The sequence below is a fragment of the Zootoca vivipara genome, chromosome 2 (genome assembly GCF_965207765.1).
Source record: "Zootoca vivipara chromosome 2, rZooViv2.hap1.1, whole genome shotgun sequence".
NCBI lineage: Eukaryota > Metazoa > Chordata > Lepidosauria > Squamata > Lacertidae > Zootoca > Zootoca vivipara.
The window spans coordinates 5,785,483-5,812,515 of record NC_142584.1 but is presented as its reverse complement, the minus strand read 5'-3'; the positions used below and the strand labels follow the sequence as shown (position 1 = coordinate 5,812,515).

Sequence of the window (27,033 nt, the reverse complement as noted above, 5' to 3'; positions counted from 1 at the left end):
CTGCCAAGACAGACATGAATTTGAGATGGCAGTGGAAGTTGGACACAAAGCCTAGATTCCATGTGATCCCTAGCCTATGTCCATGTTTAAAGTGATCTGGGCTACTGGCATAGCTGCCAAGTTATCCCCTTTTTAAAGGGATTTTCCCTTATGCTGAATAGGCTTCCTCGCGAGAAAAGGGAAAACTTGGCAGCTATGGCTACTGGCCACAACTTAGCCATTGCAGTCATGGGAGATTTGTCTTCATGAATTCCAACATGCATTGGTCCTGGACATGAGTCCCCTACCAGCCAACCTTCTTTTTCTTTGGCGATCACTTGTAGCCGTGTAAAATTGTCTTCCATAAACACAGTTTTAACAATGAGTCCACAAGTGACTGTGGAGGCCAATTCTGGATCCGCACATCCTTCCACAGTGGGGACATTGGTTTATGGGCGGGAGTTGATCACGGTGTGGATTTGCCAAGCGTGCCTTCCTCTTAGTACGTTTCTCCCTTGCATCCTGAGTTTGAGTGTCTTCAAAGCCTGTTCTCTAACTGGAGTGCTCGCAGACCAGTGTTTCCCAGTTATCAGTGTTTATACTACATTTTTAAAGATTTGCCTTGAGACAGACTTTAAACCTCTTTTGTTGGCCACCAGCATTACGCTTTCCATTTTAAAGTTCAGAATAGAGTAGTTGCTTTGGAAGATGATCATCAGGCATCCGCACAACATGACCAGTCCAACGAAGTTGGTGTTGAAGAATCATTGCTTCAACACTGGTGATCTTCGCTTCTTCCAGTACACTGATATTAGTTCGCCTGTCTTCCCAAGTGATGTGTAAAAATTTTTGGAGACTCCGTTGATGGAATCTTTCGAGCAGTTGGAGATGGCGTTTATAAGTGGTCCATGTTTCACAAGCATATAGTAAGGTTGGTAGTACAATAGCTTTGTAAACAAGCATTTTGGTTTCCCTGTGAATGTCCCGGTCCTCGAACACTCTGTACTTCAATCGGGAGAAAGCCGCACTTGCAGAGCTCAGGTGATGCTAGATTTCGGCATCAATGTTGGCCCTTGTGCAAAGGTAACTGCCTAGGTAGGAGAAGTGATCAACATTTTCCAACGTCACACCACTGAGTTGGATTTGTGAGCAGAGGGGTTATTTTATACTTGTTGGTGCAGCACTTTGGTTTTTTGGATGTTGAGTGACAGGCCAAGGTTTTCGTAAGCTTCTGCAAAGACATTTAGGATGGTTTGGAGGTCATCCTCTGAGCGTGCGCACACTACGTTGTCATCAGCATACTGAAGCTCTATGATGGATGTTACGGTAACCTTACTTTTTGCTTTCAGCCTGCTCAGATTGAAGAGCTTTCCATCTGTTCGATATATGATTTCTGCTCCGGTGGGGAGTTTCCCTTCGACGAAGTGTAGGATCATGGCAATGAAAATAATGAATAGAGTTGGGGCAATAACACAACCCTGTTTAACACCTGATCCCACTGTGAATGGTTCACTTTGAGAGCCATTGTTATCTGCGATTGTTGCTGTCATGTTATCATGGAGGAGCCAAATGATATTTACAAATTTATCTGGGCAGCCAATTTTCAGATGTACAGTCCACAGGGTATTACGATTTACAGTGTCGAAAGCCTTAGCCAGGTCGACAAACGCCATATACAGGGGTTGGTTTTGTTCTCTGCATTTTTCTTGAAGCTGTTGAGTGGTGAAAATCATGTCCATTGTCCCCCTAGAGGGCTGAAAACCATTTTGGGATTCAGGAAGGGTCACTTTGGATATTGTTAAGTTTGCTAAGATCCTTGCAATAATTTTGCCAGCTGCAGCTAATAGAGAGATGCTTCGATAGTTTCCACAGTCAGTTCTGTCACCTTTTTTTAAAGAGATTGATAATTTTGGCATTCCCAAAGTCTGCTGGGATTTCTTCTCTTTCCCAGATTTTTTTTTGCTGAGCTTGTGAAGTTGTTGTGTAAGTTCAATTTGGCCCACTTTGAAGATTTCGGCAGGTATCCCATCAGGTCCACTGGCTTTGTTGTTTTTCATTTGTTTAATAGCTGTACACAACTCTCCCAGATTTGGAGATATTGCAAGCTCATCTCTAACTTGTTTTTGTGGAATTTGTGAGAGGGCCTCAGCAGCTACGGGGGAGTTGTGGTTAAGGAAATGTTGGTAATGTTCTTTCCAGAGCAGTGCAATAGCTTCTTTATCTTTTAGAAGTGTGTTACCCTCTGCATATGTAGGGGGCATATGCCATGATTTATTGGCCCATAGATGGTCTTTGTGGCTTTAAAGAAACTCTGTGCATCATGAGTGTTGGCTAAATGCTGGATCTCTTGAGCTTTTTTTTATCCACCAGTTGCTTTTTAGTTCTCTGGTTCTTCTTTGAACCTCAGACTTAGCGTTGGCATAGGTTTTTTTCTTAGTTGCACAGTTTCTCTCTCTTTGCCAGATCTGAAAGGTCTTCCTTTTCTTGTCAATCATGCGTTCAATCTCACTGTCATTCTAATCAAACCAGTCCTGGTGTTTCGTGGTTTGGTATCCAATAGTTTGTTCACAGGCTGCAATAATGGATGTTTTTAGCTTGGTCCAGTTTTGTTTTTGCAGAAACGTATGGGTAGACTGACCAGTCAGCTATATGGTTAGCCTGTCCATGTGCAGAATACATGCAATGTTCTTGGTGATAATCTATATATTTAGGAAATAAAATCATGTGATTTTGGAACCCTTTAGCATACTTTAGCATACAGAGAACCAGCATCTCTTGGAGAAAGCTAGTCTGGATTCCTTCATCCTCACACCCCAGAATCCCGGGGCTGCCAACCTGTATTATTAGGCCCATGGGTAAAGGGACCCCTGACCATTAGGTCCAGTTGTGACCGACTCTGGGGTTGCGCCCTCATCTCGCATTATTGGCCGAGGGAGCCGGCGTATAGCTTCCAGGTCATGTGGCCAGCATGACAAAGCCGCTTCTGGCAAACCAGAGCAGCACATGGAAACGCCGTTTACCTTCCCGCTGTAGCGGTTCCTATTTATCTACTTGCATTTTGACATGCTTTCGAACTGCTAGGTTGGCAGGAGCTGGGACCAAGCAACGGGAGCTCATCCCGTCACAGGGATTCGAACCACTGACCTTCTGATCAGCAAGCCCTAGGCTCAGTTTGTTTAGCCCACAGCGCCACCTGGGTCCATGGTTACATTTTATTTTTGACCAAGTGCCATGGGTACCACCCACTCTGGTCACTTCTAATTCCCCTCCCCAGATCATAAAAGAGTGCACAAACACATCACTTTTCCAATGGATCTGGGTAAAAGTCATATCCAGAAGAATCCAGAATCTTGGAAAAGCACATGGAGCTGAAATTGGAAGTGGGGAAGGTTGTCGCTCTTCCAACTTCCCCCTTCAGCTCTATGTACTTTTCAAGAGAAAAATGGTAACCAAGCTGACCACCTCACAACCATGAGGGCAATGTCTGACTTGGGGTCTCAGAGGCAAATGTGTGGCTTGGGGGCTCAGGGTCCCATTGAGCCAAATGGAGTGCTGCTCCACCAGTTTACAACCAATCCTGGAGGTGGCACTGTCAGCTTCTACTTCCTTTGTCTCAACTGGGAGGAGGATGGAGACAAACTAGAATTAGTTGGCTCTGTCCATTACTGGTTTTGCCTACTGTTGATTTTCTGCCCTACTAGTCTCAATGGGCACCAGCCACCAATGCATACATACCCCCCCCCAGCCCCACTGCTTGTACTGAATCAGATGATTGAGCTATCAAGCCCATTCTGCTACCTATTCTCTATTAACTGAAGATACCGAGTCTGTGAATGCTGCTTGTAAACTCTGGCCAAGTAACTCATTCATTATGGGCTTTCTGCCATCCAAATTTTGTCTCCCATTCGTTTCCCTCTGCTTTATCCTGCCAAGAAGCTCAACTGAAAAGACTAAGTAAACATATCCCAACCTTTATGGATGATTTATGCTTGTTTTATTAAATGTTTTCTCTCCTTTAATTTACAGAGTTAAAACACATTTTCACTCTTTTTCTGCTGATCAAATGCTTGAGTAGTTTTTAATAACTGAAGAAGCATTGTGATAGCAAGAGATGGGCAAGATTGATTTCACACTTGGAGGATGATCAGACGAAGTTCCCCTCCTTGGTCTCTTCTGCAGAGCTGGGGTGGAAGGGAGGGGAGCCTGTTTGGATTTCTTCTCAATAAATCATTTGCTATGGAGTCACGGGACTTTGCCAAGTCCTTGAAAACTGGGAATATGTGATCCTGCAAAAGTTTATAAGGGCTTGTATTGACTGAAATTTACATTAAGCCTCGGTTAACATAGGAGCCCATGAAAGAGACTCCACATTATGAGAAGTCTCCAAGTGATTGTAGCAGCTAGAGGTTTGAACAGCTGCTCCCTTCCAACCCTGTTTTAGCACCACCACAGCATCAAGGTTCTTCTTGGGCTCAAAGCAGCAGGGGAGACTATAAGGAAGTTCCTGCCCAATTCCCAGCAAGGAGGGAAAGTGAACTAGTAGTGAGAGGTAGTGCAGGTAGCTATCACAGCTGTTGGAACTCTCAGCTGCTATATTCACCCAGAGACTTTTGACCATAGTGAACCTCATTCACATGTTCTTGTATGAACTGGAGATAAGCTTCTTTTACATGTAACTTGAAAGACAAAGAAGCAAGTAGAACGATACACTGGAATTACAAAATTTGAAGGTACCATATTGTCATCTACTCAACCCCCCTTCCACAAAGTGGAATAATCCTCAAGACAGATCTTCTGATTGACCCAAATAACTAAGACCACAGAATTGTGGGGAAAGCTTCAGTCAAAAGGACCAATATGTTTTTATAAATAGGAATATGAAGGGGTTAAGACACGTAGGGTTCCTAAATTCCTAGAGGGCACTCTATGAGGTAACATCCTCTACTTGCACAAGCAGGACAAATATAATGGCTCTTAATTTTTTGAACTTACTCCCACCTGAGGAACAGGTAGGGTTGCCTTTGTTTAATTTCCAAGCAAAGGGTCTGCTGGTTTCTCTTTAAGGTTTCCAGACTCAAAAGAGAGCAGAGCAATTAAAGGCACAGAAGTCCTGTCCTCTATTGAGTCTGGCAACCCTAGGAACAGTCTTTTTCTCGTCATGCAGCTATAGGGATAAGATGCAGGGTCTGTGCTCTCCCAAGCCCAAGCACCATCTTCAATCTCAACCACGTATTTTTTGAGTAATTTAGAAGTAGCTTTGCCTGTCTTGTATTTCTAATTGCTCACTGCTGAGTCCTGAGCAAGACTATTACCTGTACGTAAGTAAATGTTACATTCTTCATGTTTACAATACAGTCTGTTGCCTGATTATTTTGTAGAAGATAAAGAGGGGAACCCAGCCTGCTGGGGCAGTCTTAATCAATATATATAAGTGTCAGCTCCGTTCCTTCAGTGACAGGGAAAGAGAAGGCAGGCATAGAGAGAGAAGAGAGAAGAGTGGAATGCAGAGGGGAGGGAGAAGCAGCAGGGAGCAGCCATAACCTGATCTCTGGACACAGGGAAAACGAAAGGGAGAGCCAGAGTGAAAGAATGCAACTTGTCAGTTCAGACAGTGACACAGGGATACAGGGAGTGCCCTCTCCAAAATCTCGTAGACTCACAAGACCGTCCGAGAAGCGTGAAAAGGACAGGAAGAGAAGGTGGTGGGGGTGGGGGTTTCCTGGACTAATAAATCTGAAATAATTAACTGCCGGAGTCGTCTCGCGTGTGTGGGAGAGACCCAAGCCATTACAATAAGGTTCCAGTTTAAATGCTGCAAGGGATGGTATATTTTTAATTCTGCAAATCCAATGCTATAAATCTGGTGAGGCAAATTAAGTTTCAGCAGATAAATGAAGTTTCAAATTCAGCGGAAAATCTTTTACTCATAATTTTCATCATACTCAATTTACTATAATTCTCATTATAAATGATGACACTAAGATTGTTGTTGTTGTTTAGTCGTTTAGTCGTGTCCGACTCTTCGTGACCCCATGGACCATAGCACGCCAGGCACTCCTGTCTTGCACTGCCTCCCGCAGTTTGGTCAAACTCATGTTCGTAGCTTCAAGAACACTGTCCAACCATCTTGTCCTCTGTCTAAGATTGTAGTCCTGCCCTATCTCCTAGAGGAGCACAGGGACAGCCACACAACATCACTTAGTTGGCTTCACATATACCGGTATGAGAGTTTAAAAACAATGCATCTCTTTCCTATGCTTAGGCATCATATTACCAGACTAAATTCCAACAGTTAACATTTCTGGTATCCCATTTTTCAATTTTTGCCTACAATAGGGATTCTGAACTTCCTAGGGACCAAATAGGCCACTTTCAAACACGTACATTTCTCACAGAGTATCAATTAAGCTGAACTGCAAAACCAATGTAAATTAAGTTATAAAATATGCTGACTTAGTCATCCCATACTTATCATAGCTGCCAAGTTTTCCCTTTTCTCGCGAGGAAGCCTATTCAGCATAAGGGAAAATCCCTTTAAAAAAGGGATAACTTGGCAGCTATGATACTTATGTTGGAAAACTCTGTGTGTGTTTGTTTAAACAGCCAGCTTCTCTGTCAGTTTTTGGTGTGACCAAGAAAAAGAGAGTTTAGAGCTATGTCGACAGGAGGAAGCTATGTTTTCCAGGCCACTCCCAAACCCTCTTTTACAAAAAGGTTGATAATTGGGGATGCATCGTGAAGGTGGGAAGATAAGAGATAATCCTCTGACTTCTCAACAGATTGTATAAATCTTTCACCTTTTCAGTTGAGATAAGATCTCAATCCAGCCCAGTACCTCCACTGCTGAGCCATTCCCCCCCCCTCTCAATTTATGTCTGCACCACACACTTAAAGCACATTTACCGTATTTTTCGCTCCATAAGACGCACTTTCCCCCTCCCAAAAAGGAAGGAGGAATGTCAGTGCATCCTATGGAATGAATGCGAGAGCCAGAGCCAGAGCCACGTGCAGCGGGAAATGGGCTCTCGGGCTGCTTCTGTGACAGCGAGCGAGGTGAGAGGAGAGATGGAAGGGAGCCCCTTCTGCCCCTCTTCCCAGCTTCCTTCCTTCCTTCCTTCCTTCCTTCCTTCCTTCCTTCCTTCCTTCCTTCCTTCCTTCCTTCCTTCCTTCCTTCCTTCCTTCCTTCCTTCCTTCCTTCCTTTCCCCTCTTTCTTTAACTCTCTCTCACCCCTTCCCTCCCTCCTTCCTTCCTTCCTTCCTCTCTCTCCCTCTCTCTTCCACCCCCACCCTCGCTCCCTCTCTTTCTTTCTCTCTGTCACCCCTTCCTTCCTTCCTTCCTTCCTTCCTTCCTTCCTTCCTTCCTTCCTTCCTTCCTTCCTTCCTTCCTTCCGTCTTTCTCCCCCCTTTCTCTTTCACCCCTTCCTTCTCTCTCTTTCTCTCTCACACACACCCCTTCCTTCCTTCCTTCCCTCCCTCTTCCAACTTGAAAAAAATATTGGGAGGGGGCAGGTAAGCCCCACCTCACATACTGTATCAGCCTTTCTCAACCTGTGGGTCCCCAGATGTTGTTGAACTACAACTCCCATCGCCCCTAGCTAGCAAGGCCAGAGCTCAGGGATGATGGGAGTTGAGGGATGATGGGAGTTGTAGTCCAACAACATCTGGGGATGCACAGGTTGAGAACCGCTGCAATTGATCTCAAGACAAAGTGCATGCACACTATATAATGACAATGCCCATCAACATGGGGGGGGGGACAACTTCCTCAAATATTTAATGGGGGAGGCAAAGGCACCTAGGCCTCTAGGAGTTGGCTGCTATGCCTAGGACAATTCAAGAAAGCAATTAATTTTTTTGCTTTCCTCCTCTAAAAACAAGGTGCGTCCTATGGTAAGGTGCGTCTTATGGGGCGAAAAATACGATATACCATAGCTCCCCCCACAAAAAATTCTGAACTATAGTTTGCTCCCCACAGAGTTATAATTTGCACCACCCTTTTCAAACTACAGTTTCCAGGATGGGGGGGGGCAGGGTGTTAAAGTGCTTTAAATCCTAGAAGCTGTAGTTTACACCTCACAGGGCTATAATTCACAGCACCATTAAACTACAGGTCCCAAACTAGAGGTCCCAGGATTCTTGGGCAGGGAAGGGGGAACCAGCCCTGTACAAGTGGTATAAATGTATGGTGTGGCTGTGACTCCAGCCCACCACCAGATTAATATGAGGAACAGAAAAGGAAAGGGGTTCTGGGTGACTTGAGATTACTATCAGAAGTAAAGGTAAAGGGACCCCTGACCATTAGGTCCAGTCGTGACCGACTCTGGGGTTGCGCGCTCATCTCGCCTTATTGGCCGAGGGAGCCGGCGTACAGCTTCTGTGTCATGTGGCCAGCATGACAAAGACGCTTCTGGCGAACCAGAGCAGCGCACGGAAACGCTGTTTACCTTCCCGCTGTAGCGGTACCTATTTATCTACTTGCACTTTGACGTGCTTTTGAGCTGCTAGGTTGGCAGGAACTATCAGAAGTAGTAGAGCATAATAATCCTGTACCCCACCTCCAAGTCCAAGTCCAATGTCAAGTGGTGGCAAGAGTTCTCCTTCTCTCTTCTAAGATGTTAGGAGGATAGGAAGCTGCTTTATGCAGAGTCAGACCGTTGTCCATTTAGATCGGTATAGTCTACACTGACTGGCAGCAGCGTTCAGGATTTCAGGCCGGGAATCTCTCTCAGCTTTTCCTGGAGTTGCTGAGGCTCAAACCTCCAATCTTGGACATGCAAAGCTGATGCTTTACCCTTGAGCCACGACCCTTCCCCTGTTAATGAGCACCATTTTCTCCCCCTGCCTTTTGCTACTCTTCCATCTTACAATCTAGACAGAAAACTAGTTTATGCCATGTGTTTGGTACAGTCTCAAAACTTAGAAGGTTTGTGCTCATTTAGTCAGGTTCCACTCATTAAAATCAAATAACCTGGGGGAATTCTGTGAGCTTAGTCTAATTTATATTTGTGCTAGGATTAAACAAAACATTAACCTCCTGGGTTGTGGGCTGTTGACATACAAGCCAGCAACCCCGCTTACGAGCAGCTCCAGCGTCTCCTGAGAGCAATTCAACCTTGATTCTAAATAAGTGAGCCTAGGGGAATTTCGTCTCTCATGCACTCACCCGGCTGTCAGAACTTGGGGCCATGGTGTCCGTCATCCAAGAGCCAAATCTGGAGCCTGATGCCCGGATGGTGATGGGGTTGCTTACCCCTGTAAGCTTTCCACACCCTGAAGTACAAAACAGAGAGGGATGAGAGGCTTAGAGGACATGTGAGAATGGAAAAGCTGGAAGCAGGTCTCATTGGCCAAGGAAAAACAATGTGGCCCACCTGGTAGATTTTTGTCTTGAGACCCGAGTTCAGATTCCTCTTTGGCTATGGGATCCCTGGGCAGCCCTGGACAAATCACTGTTCTTTTGTGAGGGAACAGAAGTTTGTTGGTTTGGGCCCAGTTGCAGTGCCACCCCCCCACCCCCACCCGTGCAGTGGCTAAATGTAAATTATTATTAATAAACTCAAGCAGGCAATGGTGAGGATTAGTAAAGACTGCAACTTTATTGATTACAGATACAGATGGATTTTTGGCTCAGGCATTGATTGGGTGTATATCCATTCCAGCCCCCACAGGGGAAAAATATTTAATTTAAAAAGGTTAAGGGAGCTCAGTCCCCCTGAGTTCCTGCTCAAAAAAATCCCCTGAGCCTTACTTCAGCACTGATATCACTGCATGATCAACATTGTTGGCTTAACTTGAACAAAACATTTCCCCCTGATTTAGAAAACCACAACCTCTCAAAGTTAAATTCCAAAAGCATTCAGAATTCTTCAATGCCACATTTGAATGAGTTCAATATATCCACACTGTGCACTGTATGCTCTGTGATAATTCAGCTCTCGGTTAAGCAACCATACCACTGAATCAGCAGCAGAACCTACAGGCCGCAAATGAAGATGCACATTTGCCCCGCGGATTCTCTTCCACCCATTTCCCCAGCACTTTGCAGTCATGCAGTAAACGTGAGTTGCATTGCAAGCTGGAAGTGGGGCGACTCGTCTGAATTGCCCCTCTGATAAGTGCACCCTAGTGATGTTCTGACATCTCTGCATCTTTTACTTTTCTGTTCAGCACAGCAGTAAGGCCCACATGACACCTGGATTATTATTCGCAAGGTATCAGCAGTGCAGCAAAACAGTCTGCGCTCACGAGCCCAGGAGAGCTCACGGCAACTGCTGCCTGGAAAAGAAAAACATATGGTGGAGCAGCTAACAGAGGCAAGAACTTGCTCCAGACACCCCCATGGGTTGCATTTAGATTTCAGCACACAGAATGGAAGGCTTTGCCCTTTATAAAGGTTCTATCAGTATTACCCGCTTTACATCCAGCTCAAACATGCAGCATCAGCATGTGGTACAGCCCTTCCTGGGCTGTTCCACTTCCAAGTGCAGCTGGAGTTCCTTCCTGCCCAGGGAGAGAGAAGGTTTTAACCTAGATTTCTCTCTGGCATCTCTCCATGAGTGGGAAATTTATACCTGCGGGGGGACATTCAGATGTATGATTTTCTGTCATAAGTGAGCTTCTGAGGCTGGGGTACTCTCTGTCATGAGCCCCATATGAAAGTGTCATGGAGGAGGTGGCCTGATCCTGAGGAATAATTGGGGGGGAGAGAGATCAGAGATGTGGAGTCCTACTGGAAGAAGAAGAAGAAGAGGAGGAGGAGGAGGAGGAGGAGGAGGAGGAGGAGTTTGGATTTGATATCCCGCTTTATCACTACCCGAAGGAGTCTCAAAGCGGCTAACAATCTCCTCCCCCCCCCCCACAACAAACACCCTGTGAGGTGGGTGGGGCTGAGAGACTTCAGAGAAGTGTGACTAGCCCAAGGTCACCCAGCAGCTGCATGTGGAGGAGCGGAGACACGAACCCAGTTCCCCAGATTACGAGTCTACCGCTCTTAACCACTACACCACACTGGCTCTCACTGGAATGGAGGAAGTGTTGGCAAGACCCAAAGAAATCCAGGAAATGGATTGGCAGCAGTGTGTAATATGATGAGCTTGATCCAGGCAATTGGGGTAGCAGAGGATTCTGCTCTGGTGCAATTGGACACCCCAGTCCAATCCCTCCTGACATAGAACTGCCCCCAGTGCCTCCCCCTGTCCTGGATGAGCCCCCTTCAGAGAGGAGCCTCTTGAGAGCAAATCAGATGCTGGGTTGCTCCACCTCATGAACAGACCTTACAAGCTCAGCCCACCCAGAGGAGTACCTGCTTCCTTGCCAATCTTGGGGCACAGGTTGTTTGCCACCCTAAGTGCCATGTCTTCCTCTCCTTCAAAAAGTAGGTGCAGCAAGCATATTGCTTGTTGGCAGTGGCATAGCATGGGGTGAGGGAGGCTGTGGTCTTGGGTGCAGAATTCCGAGGGGGCGCAACCTGGCATCCCCACAACAGGCTCCCTGCCAAGGCCACATGACTGCCACCTTCCAGAGCTGTGGGTAGGTGAGCTGCGCTGGGCCAGGCCTTTGGGGCTGTGGTGGCATCCCCTTCTCCTAACAGCCGGCAAAGGGATGTCCACCCCAGGTGGAACTCCTGCTGGCTGGAGCCCTGATTTTTTCCTGGCCTGCACCAGTTCTTCCCCAGGGTCTCCGTCCCAGTATGTGTCCTTGGGTGAAGTGCACACCTCACAGAGGGAGCACAGAGAGGAGAGCTGTCTGCTTGCCCAGGACCCACCAGCACCAGCCCACACACTGCATGGCCAGGAAAGGTGGACAGGGAAGAGCTGCACTTGGCGCCTCAGCCTGCTCTCTGTGTCCTTCCTTTTTTTTTTTAATAATTTTTATTAATTTTTAGAAAAAGAAAACACATACAAAGTATAGAACATAAACTCTGTCCCTTCATTTTCCCTCCACCCACAAGCCCACCTCTGCCACCAGTGAGACCCATGGGTATTGGGGAACAAAGGGGTCCATTTTAAGCTGGGTTTGACCTCCCCCCTCCTTCCTCCCCCCTCATCCCCCCCCTGCCACTGAGAGGACAAAGGCGGAGGATCTCTGGGGATTGGCTTATCCCCCAGCTATTTCTTCACTGTACTGGAAAAAAGAAAAACAAGGAAAAAAGGGAAGAGAAAAAAAGCAAAAATATAAAAAGGGAAAAAAAAGGAAAGAAAAAAAAAGGAAAAAGGAAAAATATTAATGGCTTCCACGACTCTCCTCCTCCTGGATTTCCCAACCTCTTTACATAGTTATGGCGGTTTTTCTAATCCAATTCAGAATCTTATTCTTATAATATTAACACAATCCTCCTCCTTCTTCATGCTGTCCCCCTCTGAGCCCCCCCCCCCTGCCACTGGGGTAGCCCGAGGAGTCCAGCAGTCAAAAGGTTCCATTTTTGTGTCTGGGTTTCCCTCCACCCTTCCCTCTCCCCTCAAGGCACCCCCTGCCACTGGGTACCAAGAGTAAGAAGGGGGAGACAGGCAGTTTTCCACCCAAACACCTCCTGATCACCAAAATTATTCAAAAACAAACTCTAAGCATATTTCCTCAGCCATTCTTTTTACTCCCTCCAGAAAGCTCTTAACCTTAAACTATAAAAATCTCTCCTCCCCCCCCCAATGTCCCTCCTCCCAATTGGATCAGCATATCCTTTAACAGGCCAAGATTCCGACACCGTTGTTCATAAACCAAAAAAAGTACCTTAGACTAAAATTTTTACCCCACACCAATTCTTTCCCACATCCACTTCCAGACCTCTGCTCCTCCCTCTTTCTGCCTTTCCCTCCCTTCACTAACACCATTCAACATTTCAGTCTCTCCAGGATTTTCACTTCCATCAATCTTCTCTTCACTTTGCTTCTCCTTGTCGGCCTCATCTCTTTGTTCTGATCTTTGTTTTTCATCATCCAACACATATTTTTTATGGTCTGAATCAGTCTCCAAATTGTCCTCAAATTGTTGCTCCTCACACACAATCTCATAATCAAAATTGTCCTCTAAATCTTGCTCTTGCACCTCATTCTCCTTTTCTGTTGGATTGAAGCATTGCCTTTCCTTGTAGATATCTTCCCATGTTTGTAGATAGCCCAGCACAGCCTCCTGGAAAGCTCGAGAGAATTTTGTTTTCATAGTTCACTTGACCACAGGCAGACCAGAGATAAGGGCAGAAGGGTACTGGAAAATTCCTCTCTACCACGTTGTCGGCTCCATCTTGGCTGTTCTTATCCTTTGTCTTTAACCTCATCAGATTTCAAATTTACAGTCCACTTAAATCCTTTTAAAACCTTTTGAATCAATTTTTGCAATTCACAGGAATAAAATCGTCTTTCTTAGTCCTTTAACAATTTGACAGCTTTTGACAGCTGTCAAAGCGTCCTCCCCTTTGTTGCTGCTGAACCTCAAGGGGCAACGACACCGGGGGTTGGGGAGGTTTGGAAAAGTCTTTCTTTCTCTTGGGTCCGCAATCTTGAAAGAAGTTTTCCCTTTTCGGCTTGGGAATATTTAATGCGCCTCCCGATTGTCCATTTGGAAGAGATCGGCTTCCGTTACTTTAGAATCTCTTCCTATCTTCAAATTTAAAATTTTTAAGATCCGAATGGAGATTTGACTTACTTTGAAGAAGTCTTTTGTTTCCTTGGAAGAATCCGCCGCTTGCAGGCTGAGGACTCGGAGCTTCACTTCAAGGAGGTAAGATGAAACCCAAAAATGGCTCCCGCGACTCCACTCCGCTGGCTCTCGATTGCTCTACTGAGCTCTCGGGCAGCAGAGGATTCGCGTCCGGAGCAAACAGCTGGGCACTATGTCACCGGGACTCTCTACCCGGTGTTTTTTCGGGGAGTCCGCTCGCTCTGCGGACTTCCCCCCCCTCCACGAAGCCAGGGACTTCGGAGCACGAAGTCCCTGCGTCCAACTTCACCAGCGCGACGAATCTGTGTCCTTCCTCTTAGACCTGCTGCAGCTGCTAAGCCCACCAAGGAGCACCAGCCGCTACTCCTGCTGGGAGATCACCGAACTGAGAGGGCAAACGTGGCAAGTGGCAGGCAATCTCCATGAGCAGCACCCACTGAAGGCACAGCCAAGTCCGCATGTTGCCTCCCAAACAATGCCTGCAAGGGGGTTAGGAGGCGCAATCCTTGCCCTACCCTGGGCGCTGGCAACACATGCTACACCACTGCCTGTTGGATCAACAACTCAGCATGCACCTAGCCAAGTACCTAATCCTCTTGCGCACCTGGTATACCTTGTAACCATGGCTTGCTCATGTACCTGCACCGATTTAAGAATTAAAGTCTCTGGCAGAAACCAAGCTGGGAGTTTGAGTTCTTTGTCTGGTATGCCCTCCCATCCAATGGCAGGCTTTTGCTCATCTGGGTGTAGCCTTCAGGCCTTGGTTGCTCAGGTACAAAGGGAGGACCAGTCTTCCTCCAACATTTAGTCAAAAGCAGTGCAAGGAACAGGCAACTCTGTAGGCACAAAAAAATGGCTCCAAAAAGGTTTGCCAAGTGGCATCCGATGCTGACAACAAGTGAGGAGGGGAGAGGAGGTGGAGGAGGCACTGAAAATACCTCCATTGTACTGACTGGTGGGGAAGTGGTTTGATACATGCTGTGCTTAGTTCATCTTTATTAAATGCATTTGCCGTCCTCTCTATCGCTGGGGTGCACTCCTGTTGTCTGTTATTTGGCTTGATTGCAGGCTGTGAAATTCAGGCTTAGGAGAAAATGCACTTGGCTGATGCTTCCGTTTTTCAGCCAGGTGTCTTTTCTCTCCCCTTTGCTCTTTATTTGGTTACAGATGTATCTGTCATCATTCTCCTGCTGTTAAAGTTTTCCAAGCTTACAATAGGGCATTACTTTATTCAAGCTTGTAAAGTGTCGTTGCACAATGACTGCTGTAACATCAATAATAATAGAGCCTGGGTTTTCCTACCTCAACTCTGCTGTGAGGCAGAGAGAGGAAGCGGTCACCCACATGCAGCTCAGAGCTGGCAAGCTCTCAGTCTGCTTAATCTGTAAACCAGATAATCAGCTCACAAACAAGTTTGCATGCAAAGTGCTGTCAAAGTGTCTTCATTTTCTCCAGATTCCAGGATCCCAGTTCAAAGCTCTGCTCTCCTCCACCTGAGTTTTCCCTCCAGGGAAAATCAGGCAAATACCTTGAATGTGCCCGAACAGATCTACGTAATTGCCAATTCCTGTGGGGCAATCTGTATGTCTTGTCAGAATCTAAGGTTGATAACATGCCAGCATCTCAGGATGTGATGCTTTAGCTCTCTCAGCTCTGTTTTTTGGATTTTCCAACTCTAAAGCCAGGGGAAGTTAATAGCATTCCCTAAGGAAATCTACCTTCCACACTCAGTTCTGTGAGGGACTTTTACATGCAGACTGCAACGCACATATGGCAGGGTAGAATTACTTTCACCCTTCAATCTTTGACTTGCACAGTGGCTCCTCATTGGCAAGATGGCATGGGAAAGTTCTAGCAACAGCCTTCCTTTTCAGGAATAGTATGCCTCTGAAAACTAGACGCTGAATACAAAGGAAAGCAGGGGGCTATTGTCCTCATCTCTTGTTTGAAAGTTTTACAGAAGCACTTGATTGGCTGCTGTTAGAAAGAGGGTGCTGGACCAGGCAGACATTTAGCCTAAATTAGCAGGGAAAGCCAGTGTGGTGTAGTGGTTAAGAGTGGTAGACTCGTAATCTGGTGAACCAGGTTCGTGTCTCCGCTCCTCCACAAGCTGCTGCTGGGGGACCTTGGGCTAGTCACACTTCTCTGAAGTCTCTCAGCCTCACTCACCTCACAGAGTGTTTGTTGTGGGGGAGGAAGGGAAAGGAGAATGTTAGCCGCTTTGAGATTCCTTCGGGTAGTGATAAAGCGGAATATCAAATCCAAACACCTCCTCCTCCTCCTCCTCCTCTTCTGACATATTGGCATGGAAAAGATTAAAATGGCCACTACTCTCTTGCTGAGACAATCTAAGCTGCCATTTCTTTCTTAGCCACAACAGGAAGCATGAGCAATAACTATCCTTTGTCTTACAAACAAGAGCAATTCTATGGTAGGGTTGGGGACAGTGTTCCCCAGCCTTAACTCCCTGGATGTTGTTGAACTAAAACTCCCATCATCCCCATATAGCCCAACAACACTGAGGGACTCGAGGTTGAAGAACACTGCTCCAGAGCAAGGATGAGGACCCTGTGGCTCTTCAGAGGTTTTTGGCTTTCACCCACCATCACCCCAGTCAACTTAGGTAATGATCAGTTTTAGTCCAGGAGGAGCCCAAGTTCCAAACTCTGCAATAACAGGAAGAAAGAGGATTGAATACATCTACCACCTCACTTAGAGGGTGGCTTGTGAATCAGTCCACAGAGGAAGAGAGAAGAGGACCCAAAAAGTACCCACCTAGCTTTTGCATGCAAGCATGCAAGCGAGCTTCCAGGACCAGCACACGCTGTTGGAGCTCCTCGTAATCATAGGCTCCCATCTCTTCCTGGATCTGCAGCAAGCTGCCCGAAAGGTTCCTCACTTCTTCTTTCAGCTGCATGATGGTGCGGGTGTCTGACTTGTACTGATCCAGCACAGGGATAAGTGGCATCAGCTCTGCCATTTTGTCCTTTAGTTCCTGCCAGTGGGGAAATGAGAAATCAGAGGTGCAATAAAAGGACACTAGCAAAGGGCTTTGGAACCTGTGGTCCTCCAGGTGATGTACAACATCCCATAATGACCATCTCTGGCTCGAACCCGCAACCCTGAAATTAAGAGTCTCATGCTCTACCGACTGAGAAGGTTCTCAGTAAAGTGCTGTTCAATGGGCTTCCTTACCTACAATGGTAGACCCCAACCCTAGGATCCATGGGGGGGGGGACACTGGTTGAGGTGAGTAACTGCCACCACTATAAAGTATTTATGTAGCAGTAGCCATTCCTCCCCTCATCCTGTTCTGTAGGCTCTCAGTAGAAAGGGATAGTCAGGGGTTGGCAAGGCTTACCAGGCATGGCCTGGATCACTCCCGCGGAGATCCTCCGTGGGCCGGACCGGCAGAGTGCAACGCCGGAAATCGCATCAGCGCATGTCTGCGGTGCCGGAAATGGCTTCTGCGCATGTCCAGATACCGTAAATTGCGCCTGCGCAGATGCGATTTTCGCCGTCTGGGCATGCGCAGAAGACATTTCCAGAGCAGTGGAAGTGAGTCCCCATGCCACGCTGGTTTAGCGCAGTGCGCAGGGACTCGCCGAGTGGGCGGCTCGGTTTGGGGGCATCTCATGGGCCGGTTAAGTGACCTTCATGGGCCTTAGGTTGCCGACCTCTGGGATAGAGTCAGGCCACATCTGCAAGGGTCAGGGAAGTCAGAACCATGGGCAGCTCATAGTGGCCCTATTGCCTCCTGTAGCATCTACTGTATGATGTTATCTCAGCAAAGAGCAGAAGCCTTGTCTAACCTGAAAAAGTCTCACCTTCTTGTAGGAGCTGGCTGTGTTTTTAAAAAGGCTCTTGCTTGATTTTGTATCCTTTGGCTTCTGCAAGGCTGAGGAAGTGCTGTTGATGACTCCTGAGACCAAAGAAAGGGATCCTTCTTCTGGCACGGAGGCCATGGGAGAAGGTACTAATAGATCTTCCTTTGGTGAACCAGCCTGTACCTTGCTCTCCTCTGAGTCTTCCTTGCTATATTGTGGGTCCCGGGGGGGGGGGGATGGAAGAGGAAGTTGACACAACATCTGGGTCATTGCTTAGGAGTGGGGAATGACGACCCGTTTTTTTTTTTGTTGCAATGGCCATTTCACCTCAAAATGCCCAAGAAGATGAGTCATCTTCCAAGACACAGCTGAAAACAGAAATGGTGCCTGGAAGCCTAGGGTTCCAGCAACTGCTTGGAGATGCCAGGGGCTGAAAACATCCTTAAACCTGTGTGTGCTCCACATAAACAGTAGTATACCATCAGCTATTTTCTCTTTCTATTCAAGCACAGAAACACTGCATTGCTCTCTTTCACCTTCTCCTAATGAAGATCAAAGGCTTCCTATCTTGTTTACCACAGGCCTGTTAATGATGACAGAACTCCTGGAATATGGTTAGGGAGTCATAAATATGCACAAGGCATATTTTGCCTCCCAGATTCAAAATCAATAATAATGCTTATGCTAACTCTGGTTCATTCCAAGCACTTTAAAAACACAACCTACATCATTTGATGTTTGAGAAAATTAGATGTTTGAGAAAAATAGAAATGATTGGAATGGATAAGAAAAGGAAAAAAGGATACTGTTAGTAAGAACCTGTGAAAGACAAGATAGATAAAAATGTATAACAAAAGGGATGGGAAGTATCTGTGTACAAAGGTAATGAGTGTATATATTCTGTATCTTTTCTTTTTTTCCTAGAGGATAGACTTGGTTTGAATGTTTTTTTTAGATAAGGCTTTATAGCTTTTTTCTTCTTTTTCTTCTTTTTCTTTTCTTTTTTCTGAATTTGTAACTTTGTGTATTCTTCTTATGTATATTTGTGTTTTTATTCATCGTGCTTTTAAACAATAAAATTAAATTTTCTATTAAAAAATAAAATAAATAAATAATAAAATAAATAAATAATAATAATAATAATAACAACACAACCTAATTGCTCACTACAGCCCCAAATAACACCCCTCATTATTTGGGATAGCGAGCAAGACCTAAGCAATGAAAACTGCACCCACAGTTTGAAAGGGGGGGGGACATCCAGCCCATTACCAAGAGAGAGCAAGTCTCCTCCTGTGGACAGATGCTCCATGCCGTCAAGAGCTACATCATACACACTCTAAACATATCAGAAGAGCCCTGCTGGATCAGGTTGGAAGCTCACCGAGTCCAGTATCCCATGGGAAGCCCAGAAGCAGAATCTGAATGCAATGGTACTCTTCTCACCGTTCTCAGCAACACTCCCTCTGACACTGGAAGTAGGACATAGCTAACATGGGTAGTAAACAAGCTGGTTCTAGAACTGATAAGGCTCAGTTCCCCACCCCTGCCAGCTTGAAAGGGGCAAGTATCTGGAGCAGAGGGGTCAGATGACTGAAGGCATACACAGCCGAGAGGCTTCTCACAAGAATGTGGTGGCCAGACTGAGAACCACTCTAGATGTAGCTTATGGAGGACTTTCGCACTTTCCTTTATTGCCCTCTCAGGTGCCATACCTGCCTTCCTTCCTTCTCGCTGTATGTAGCCAACAGCAGCCGCTTTAGAAAGAGGAAGGAATATTTACATTAGGAAAAGGGCAAAGGAGGAAAGGGAGAAACACTGTTTCCCAGAGCACCCCCAACTTTCAAAGCAACCACAAGGGGCTACAAACTAGTAAAAAAGAATAAGAAAAATGGAGGGTGCAGGAACAGAACAAAAACCCATAGAAAGTGCAGAATGACATATCCACTTTGGTTCTAAGAGAGTGCAGCAGATCTCAGAGTTTTATAAACAGGCAGCACCATGGAATTGGCTCTCTGGAATCACATGCTTGCCATGAGTAAGAGGACTCTGGCCTGCAGTGTGAGTCTCCCAGAAGTTTCCTTCTTCAGTCAGATGCCCTTGTGGTGAAGCGAGAACTTGCAGGGCGGATCCCAAAATTCTGCCAGTGGAATGCTCCATGATTCCAAAGGGTATTGGGGGGGGGGAATCCTCTTGAAGGTGGGTGACGTTTGGGTGATAAAAGTCCCAGTGAGAGGCTAGGAAGAGGCATGTACAAGGACATTCTTACAGACCCATTTTGAGAATGCGTGGCAGGAGCCATAGGCGCAGAAGGAAAGGCTTATCTAATCCAGCATGCTGTTCTCACAGCAGCTAACCAGACTACCAGAGGCCTATGGGAAGCCCAGAAGCAGGGCATGAGCACGATAGCAATAACTACACATCAGAGAATTCTTTGGGATTCTTTGAAAAACTGTTTCAAAAGCCCTTGGACTGCCAATGTAGGTTTGCTAGGAACCCTCCTGGAAGTCAAATTACTTTCTTAGGAACGAAGGCAAGAACATAGAAAGTTGGTCTTGTATTGAATTAGGCAGCTGCTCATCTAGTATAGCACTGCCTACTTTGGCCACCTCATGAGAAGAGAAGAATCCCTGGAAAAGACCCTGATGCTGGGGAAGATTGAGGGCACTAGGAGAAGGGGACGACAGAGGACGAGATGGTTGGACAGTGTTCTCGATGCTACGAACATGAGTCTGAGCAAACTGCGGGAGGCAGTGCAAGACAGGAGTGCCTGGCGTGCTATGGTCCATGGGGTCACAAAGAGTCGGACACGACTAAACAACAACAACTCTGGCAGTGGCTCTCCAGGATTTCAGAGGGTGGTCTTTCTCAGTCCCACCTGCAGATGCCAAGGACTGAACTCTTTCTTCTGCATGCAAAGCAGGGGTTCTGCAGCTGAGCTATGGCTCTTACTTAATTAGTGCTAATTACATGATTTACTGACGGTTTCCAATCCTCACCCCCACCCTGGGTATATAAACCTGAAATCCAGATGACACCCCATATTTTTCCTCAGCCCACAAATGTTACCACTTTCCCTGCCCACTTTCAAAGGAACAAAAGGTATGATGGGCTGGAGAAATGAACTTTCGCCAGCTCAAGAAATCAATGCCTGGCACAGGCCGCCAGTAGTGGCAGAACATAATAGCAAGAGAAGCATTGGCAATTAAAAGAGGTCTGTGAAAATATGAATAGGAACATAGGAATCTTCCTTACACTGAGTCAAAGCCTTGTCCATCTAGCTCAGCACTGTCTACACTGACTGGCAGTGGGCTTCTGCAGGGTTTCAGGCATTCCCAGCCCTACCTGGAAGATGCCATCGGGGATTGAACCTGGGACCTTCTGTGTGCAAGGCTACTGGTACTGGGCCACAGCCCTTCCTCAACAGAGTAGGCAATGTAGAGAAGCATCTCTCTCTCTTAATCTCTCTCTTATAACCATTGAATATGAGGAGGTGGAAATGGAGCCAGGCTTCCTGCCCCACAAGCATGGCCATCTGCAGCATGTTAAGACACTGCACAGAATGCCTCATGCTGGTGGATGCCTTCACAGGTCAAGCAGGTTGACATCCAAAGGTGAGACACAATGCAGGTGCCAGCGCTGCTGGCCTTTGGCAATCCTTGCGCCATCTTCTAGGCTCTCTGAACTTTAAAAGCCAGATCTTACTTGCTGGGGAAGGCCAGCTGTGTGCAGCCGATGGCAAGCTGAGAGACTTAAAGGTGGGAGAGAAATTGCTGCTGCATTTTTTATGACCCTGGCTGAGAGTGAAAGTGTGTTTGTGAAAGAGAGGGAGGGAGGGATGGAGAGGGGAGGAGGGGTCATGAACAAACAGCAGCAAGGAAGGTGGAACCTTTAGGAGAGAAAGTGTAGGTGATGTGGAGAGGGTGGGGAAAATGGCTGAGCTTGCTGACATTTGCACATTAAGCAAGGAGAAGAGGGCTCCAAATGAAAAAAATGGTGAGGGAGGGTTGGAATGCTGAAAAGAATGGGGGCAATAAATATGGTGGGTGTGCATGCAGTGCAGTGAAGCAGGCAGCACAGAATGTGTTGGAAGATGCAGAGGTAGCATAAGAAACAGAACATGCAAATTAGCCAGGAAACCTTGGGTTGTGGCTGATGTAAAATATGGTGTGTGTGTGTGTGTACAACCAACTGCTACACTTAATGATCAGTGCTGGCTCCAGGGTTTTGTTAGTTCTGTAGACCGAGACACTCTCCATGGACCGTCTTAATGTGGAGCAGGTTAGTGGAGCAAACATAATTCTCTCAAAAGGCCCCTGATCTCCTTGGGATAACAGGCCCTTTGACAGCTACTGAGTCCTGGCAAGGATTACTAAAGATGGAACCATTGCTTTGAAATAAAGAACAGATGCAGCAATCCTTGTGGGGGCTCTTCTTACATCACTCTTGGAGCTTTTCTCTCTCTTCACTTTCAGCTGGTTCAATGTTGGAATTTTTGAATAGTCAGGTTACTTTAGAGCCGGTCTAATGTAAATACTGTCTGTTTAAGAGAAACAGGTGCCGGTGTTTCTGTTAATTGCTCACAGGCGTGGGCTCTGCTTCTTGTATATAAGGCTCTGCCAGAAAGCCTTCTGTATCTCTTAGTTAGATCTTTCAGTTTGATTCATCTCTAAGTAGATCACTCTCTCAGTTGTTCTCAGTTTAAGAGATTCCAAGTTGAATCTTAGTGAGAGAGTTGCTTAGTTATAATGCTAGTTTGCTGTTAATTCTTGGGGAGTTTTGTGGGAGGTTTGGAAAGTGGGTAGATAACATTGCTAAGAGAGAAAGCATTTATCTTTAGTTTAAAGTCTCTTTAGAGTCAGTTTGTTTTTCAGTTAAAGAAACCCAACCATTTGTATTTTCAACTGCATACTTTTACAAGTGTGCAGCTAGTAAGGGGTTTCATATAAGGGAGATAATTCCCTACGCTCTTGGTGGTGTTTTCTTAGCCAGGTCAACTTCTGACTGCGTATACTCTGCGTGAAGCGTACTTTAAAGAGCCGCTGTAAAACTGGGCTATATGATTTAGGTTAAGCAGGTTTCAATATCCAGTTTTCTCCAATATTATTCTCATCATATATATATTATTTCTCAATAGCTTTCCCTGCAGTTACTTAAATCTGCAGTTGAGGATGGAGGAAACCGTGTGCAGTATTTTGAATGCTTCTGTGTTATGTGTCAGGGACTACTGGGGCTAGAACTGGGGGCCTTTGTTTCTGTTTGCAGCATCCCCGTGTGGTGAGCTTCTGAAACTGCAGCTTGGAACATCTTTTTGGGGGTGGTTGGAGTACAGTACAAACTCTCAAGTTTTGGTCTGGCCCCACCCTGGCTAATAGGGTGCTCCTAGGCAGGAAAGGCTATCACCTCCCATTTGGGCTGAGACCTGGCCTGAGCAACAAGGTCTCCCTGGCTTTAATGCACTCCTCAGCTCCCATATGATAGCTGCTTATAGGTCAGCCCTGATCCAGAACGCACGCACAGACCAATATGCGAGCAAGAAGGCTATGCTGGGTGCTTCCTCCTGTTCTGCTAGCTTAGGCATGCAGCATATGGCACCAGAGTCTGGTAACTCTTTGCCAAGGAACAGCAAGTCCCACCCTCCCCTGGACAGGCTGTTGTTCAAGGAAACTTAAAATTTGTGACCCCCCCCCCGTTGCAGCCTAACATGGTACAGTCCAGGAAAAGCTTTAACTCTTGACTCTTTTGAATGTATAAAATGCCCCTTTGTTAACTGATTTTAATTTTGTTCTTACTGAGAAGCTGCAAAAAGTCAGGTGGGAACCCTTTAAAGAGCAGAAAGGTCTTCTCTTTTTGTATTAGCAACCCCCGCACAAAATGCTAACATTGGCAAAGTAGGCTCTACTCTACCTGATCTCAGGGTGCTTCTGTTTATGGCACGTGGGGTGTCCAGACTAGCATTACCCCACCCCAAATATGTCCCACAACATACCAACGTTACCTGGTTCTCCCATCCCATGTCACGTCCCCAATTAATGCCATTATTCCATATCTGTTTTTGTTCTCAGGAAGGTAATACCAAACCAAAAATACAATGAAGGCAGATGGGTCTTGAACCAGGAGCTTCATGGTCTCAGGCAGCAGCCTAGCCTAGCATATTATCCAGAAGTGTATGCATTCAGTATCTTCCGCTGGCCGCATTCCAGATCCCCTGGAGCTGAATACTCAGTCCAGATCTGATTCAAAATATGAGAAGCCAGGCTCTGACACTTACTATAGCTCAGCAGAGCATATGATGGTCCCATGTCCAACCCATTGGCATATCCACTTTAAGGAAAGGATCCAAAAGTGGTTAATGTGAAAAACCACTGCCTGTGCCCCTGGGCAGCTGCTGCCAGCCAGAATAGACAACACTGAACCAGGTGGATGAAGAGGATGACCTGGTATATAGCAGCTTCCTTGTGATATTTGGGAGCATGCACACAAAGTGAAGATCTTTGCTCCTTGTGCACAAGGACATGTAGTTAGTTGCTGGTTTGCTCTGGGAGAGGGGTTCAACGTTAAGCAGGTAGCTGCCACGCCAGGATGGGTGTACTTGTGGAGAAACACTCAAGCCTATTTTTCCAAGAAGCAGGCTGACCCATCTACCAAGCAGTCTATCGACCTGGGCATAAGTGCTCCAGTCTGCCACTTGATATAGGACAGAGACAGATAATGGGCTAAAGGATCCATAATGGCACATTTGAAGTGTTCATTCTGCACCACTCTATTAGTAGCCAGCAGGGACATCACTTGTGTGTGGAATGCAAGCTTTACCAGCAGAAAGTCCCCGGTTCAATCCCTGGCATCTCCAGGTAGGGCTGTGGAAAAGGCTCCTGTCCACCATGAAGATCCGCTGCCTGTCAGTGTACCATAGCTGTCAACTTTTCCATTTTCTCACAAGGAATCCTATTTGGAATAAAGGAATTTCCTTTTTTTTAAAAAAAAAAAAGAAACATTGACAGCTATGCAGTGTACTGTAGACAATATTGAGCTAGATGGGCCAACTGGTCTGACTGTGTCTAACGCCGCTTCCTAAATTCTCACATTCCTACAGTGGAACAGTCTCCCTTAGGAGATGGTGGGCTCTCCTTCCTTGGAGGCTTTTAAGCAGAGGTTGGATGGCCATCTGTTGTGGGTGCTTTGGCTGAGATTCCTTGCGCTACAGCGGGTTGGACTAGATGACCCTTGAGGTCCCTTCCAACTCTACAGTCCTATGATTCCTAGTGAAAATGGTGTGTGACCTGTCACCTGTGGAAGTGCTGGGCCCTAAAAAATGAGCTCAGGAAGATGACAAGAGTGAACAACAGGATAGGGGGTTTTTTTGGGGGGGGGAAGAATGCAGGAAAATATAATAATAATTATTAATTGCTTTAAAAGAAAGACCTATTTTTGGGTGGAAAAAGAAAGAATCTCTGGCTATATATGTGTGCTCTCAAAAGGAATGGATGGCACAATAGCTGACAACATAAAGTGATGAGAAATTGAGTAAACTGAGTAAATTTCAGTCAACTTTCTTTCCTCTCAGATACCACAAAATGCTGGAGGGGCAAAGGGATAAGCGGACCCATTCACTCTGCCAACCCCAGAAACAGTAGTCTATTTTCTAAACAATTTAGTGATTCCCCCTTGCCCAGGGCAAACAGAGAGCATAACAATGGGAAAAAAACTGGAGCATGTCTGCCCACATTTCTCGCCATGCACGAAAAAGACACTGGAGAAATCAAACTGTCTGCAATGTAAGCAAGCAATGAAAGCTGTATGGTTTAGAATGGTTTGCGAATGATTTATTTTTTATATATGTTAAAAAGAAAACTAAGCTATAATGAAAAGAAAACATAATTAAAGAAATCAGGATATTAAGTGTATTAGGATTAGTGGATTTTAGAAGAAATATGAAAGCTTGAATAAATGCACAAAAAATAAGTCATAATCAGAAAAAAAAAACCCAGAACCAGCAGCTGAATGCCGCAGTGTATTTTGCTCACTTCTTAACATGTGGTGTTCTTTGTTCAGGGATCCAGGCAGCCATGCCCTTGTCCACAATACTTTTTTCCACCCACCCTCCTTTTTTTTAGCCTTTTGTTTCTATCTGACAAGCACCATATTGTGACGACTGAGCATGCTCAGTTCTCACTGGGATGGCTTGCTGTTGTGGGGTTTGTTTCTTTGCTGGAGGAGGGTTGTCTAAGCACTTTCAGATGGATTCCCCCAAGCATTCATAAGAACACCCAATGGATCAGGCCAATGGCCCACCTAGTCCAGCATCCTGTTCTCACAGTGGCTGACCAGATGTCAATTGGAAGCCCACACATAGGACCCAGGGCAACCGTGCTTTCCCCACCAGTTGATTCCTAGCCACTGGTATTCAGACTGTAGAGGCAGAAAACTCTAATTCTTCCTTCTTGCTTCTCAGTTGCTTCATTTTGGCTCCAATTCTGCTGGCACCCAGTGCCTGCGTTTGCCATTAAAGAGAGCGATACACTGCAATGTTCATTTCTTTTGGCATATGTTGATGAAAGGCTATCTATTTAAAGATAAGGAATGACATTCTAAGGTGGCTACTGCTAAGATGGAATTCTAACACGGGCAGGAGTCACAGACACCAAATACAGTGGTACCTCTGGTTAAGAACTTAATTCTGGTACTTCTGGGTTGTCCCGGGATGTAACGCGGAAAGATGCAACATGAAGCGGATGCAACACGAGGCGTGACTGTATATATATAAGTGTACAAGTTAGGTTTAAAATGTTATGATCTAACATACCTCATTATGCTCCCTAATAAATATTTTTCCAATTCAAAAAGGCAGAAATTTGAAAAAATAAATAAATAAAATAAATAAAGAAATAAAATTAAATAAAAATTATGTGTGGATATCTTTAAAGTACTCACTACACTTTAAGACAGGCCATTTGGCATAATGCTTCCGCTTCCACCTTTACGTGGAATGAATCTGCTTTTAATACTGAAAATGGAAAAGTCTGCCACTGCTTTATGCTTGTGCCATTGTGGAAGAGTGACATGGGCTAGACAGAATCATAGAATCATTCTATGGAAGAGTTGGAAGGGGTCCTGAAGGTCCTCTAGTCCAACCCCCTGCAATGCAGGAATCTCAACTAAAGGACCCATGACAGACGCCCATCCAACCTCTGCTAAAAACCTCCAATGAAGGAAAGTCTACAACCTCCCAAGCGAGTCTGTTCCACTGCCAAACAGCTCTTACTGTCAGGGTACAGTAATATAACCTCTTTGAATAGTATCATTGCGTAGGTTGCTATCTCAACATCAGAGGCTTCCACCTTGCCCCCTTGATTTAAAGTGTCCTGTTAAATGCTTGTTTGTACATGAAAGCTAATTAGGATCCTAACAGCTTGATACTGTGGAACATCTGCCCAATGGCTGCATCTCCACCTCAACCTGCCAGTAACTGCTCCACTTACAGTCAGATTGGGCCTGAGGTCCCAGTGGCAAATGGCAGCCATGACCCAGTGTCAGAAAGGCTCCATCCATTCTAATTAGACTGGCACTGCCAGGC

General features: G+C 45.9%; 1 protein-coding gene across 4 annotated transcripts in view; it reads right to left on the bottom strand.

The window, feature by feature from the left end:
- Window positions 1–27,033, bottom strand: part of OLFM2 (olfactomedin 2) — a 209,453-nt gene that overhangs the window by 7,967 nt on the left and 174,453 nt on the right. For all 4 annotated transcript variants that reach the window (XM_060272127.2, XM_088661234.1, XM_060272125.2 and 1 more), the window contains exons 4-5: window positions 16,408–16,627; window positions 9,143–9,249 (exon numbers count right to left, since the gene is read on the bottom strand). In XM_060272127.2, the coding sequence (XP_060128110.1) occupies window positions 9,143–9,249; window positions 16,408–16,627 (327 nt within the window). The remainder of the gene's footprint in view (window positions 1–9,142; window positions 9,250–16,407; window positions 16,628–27,033) is intronic.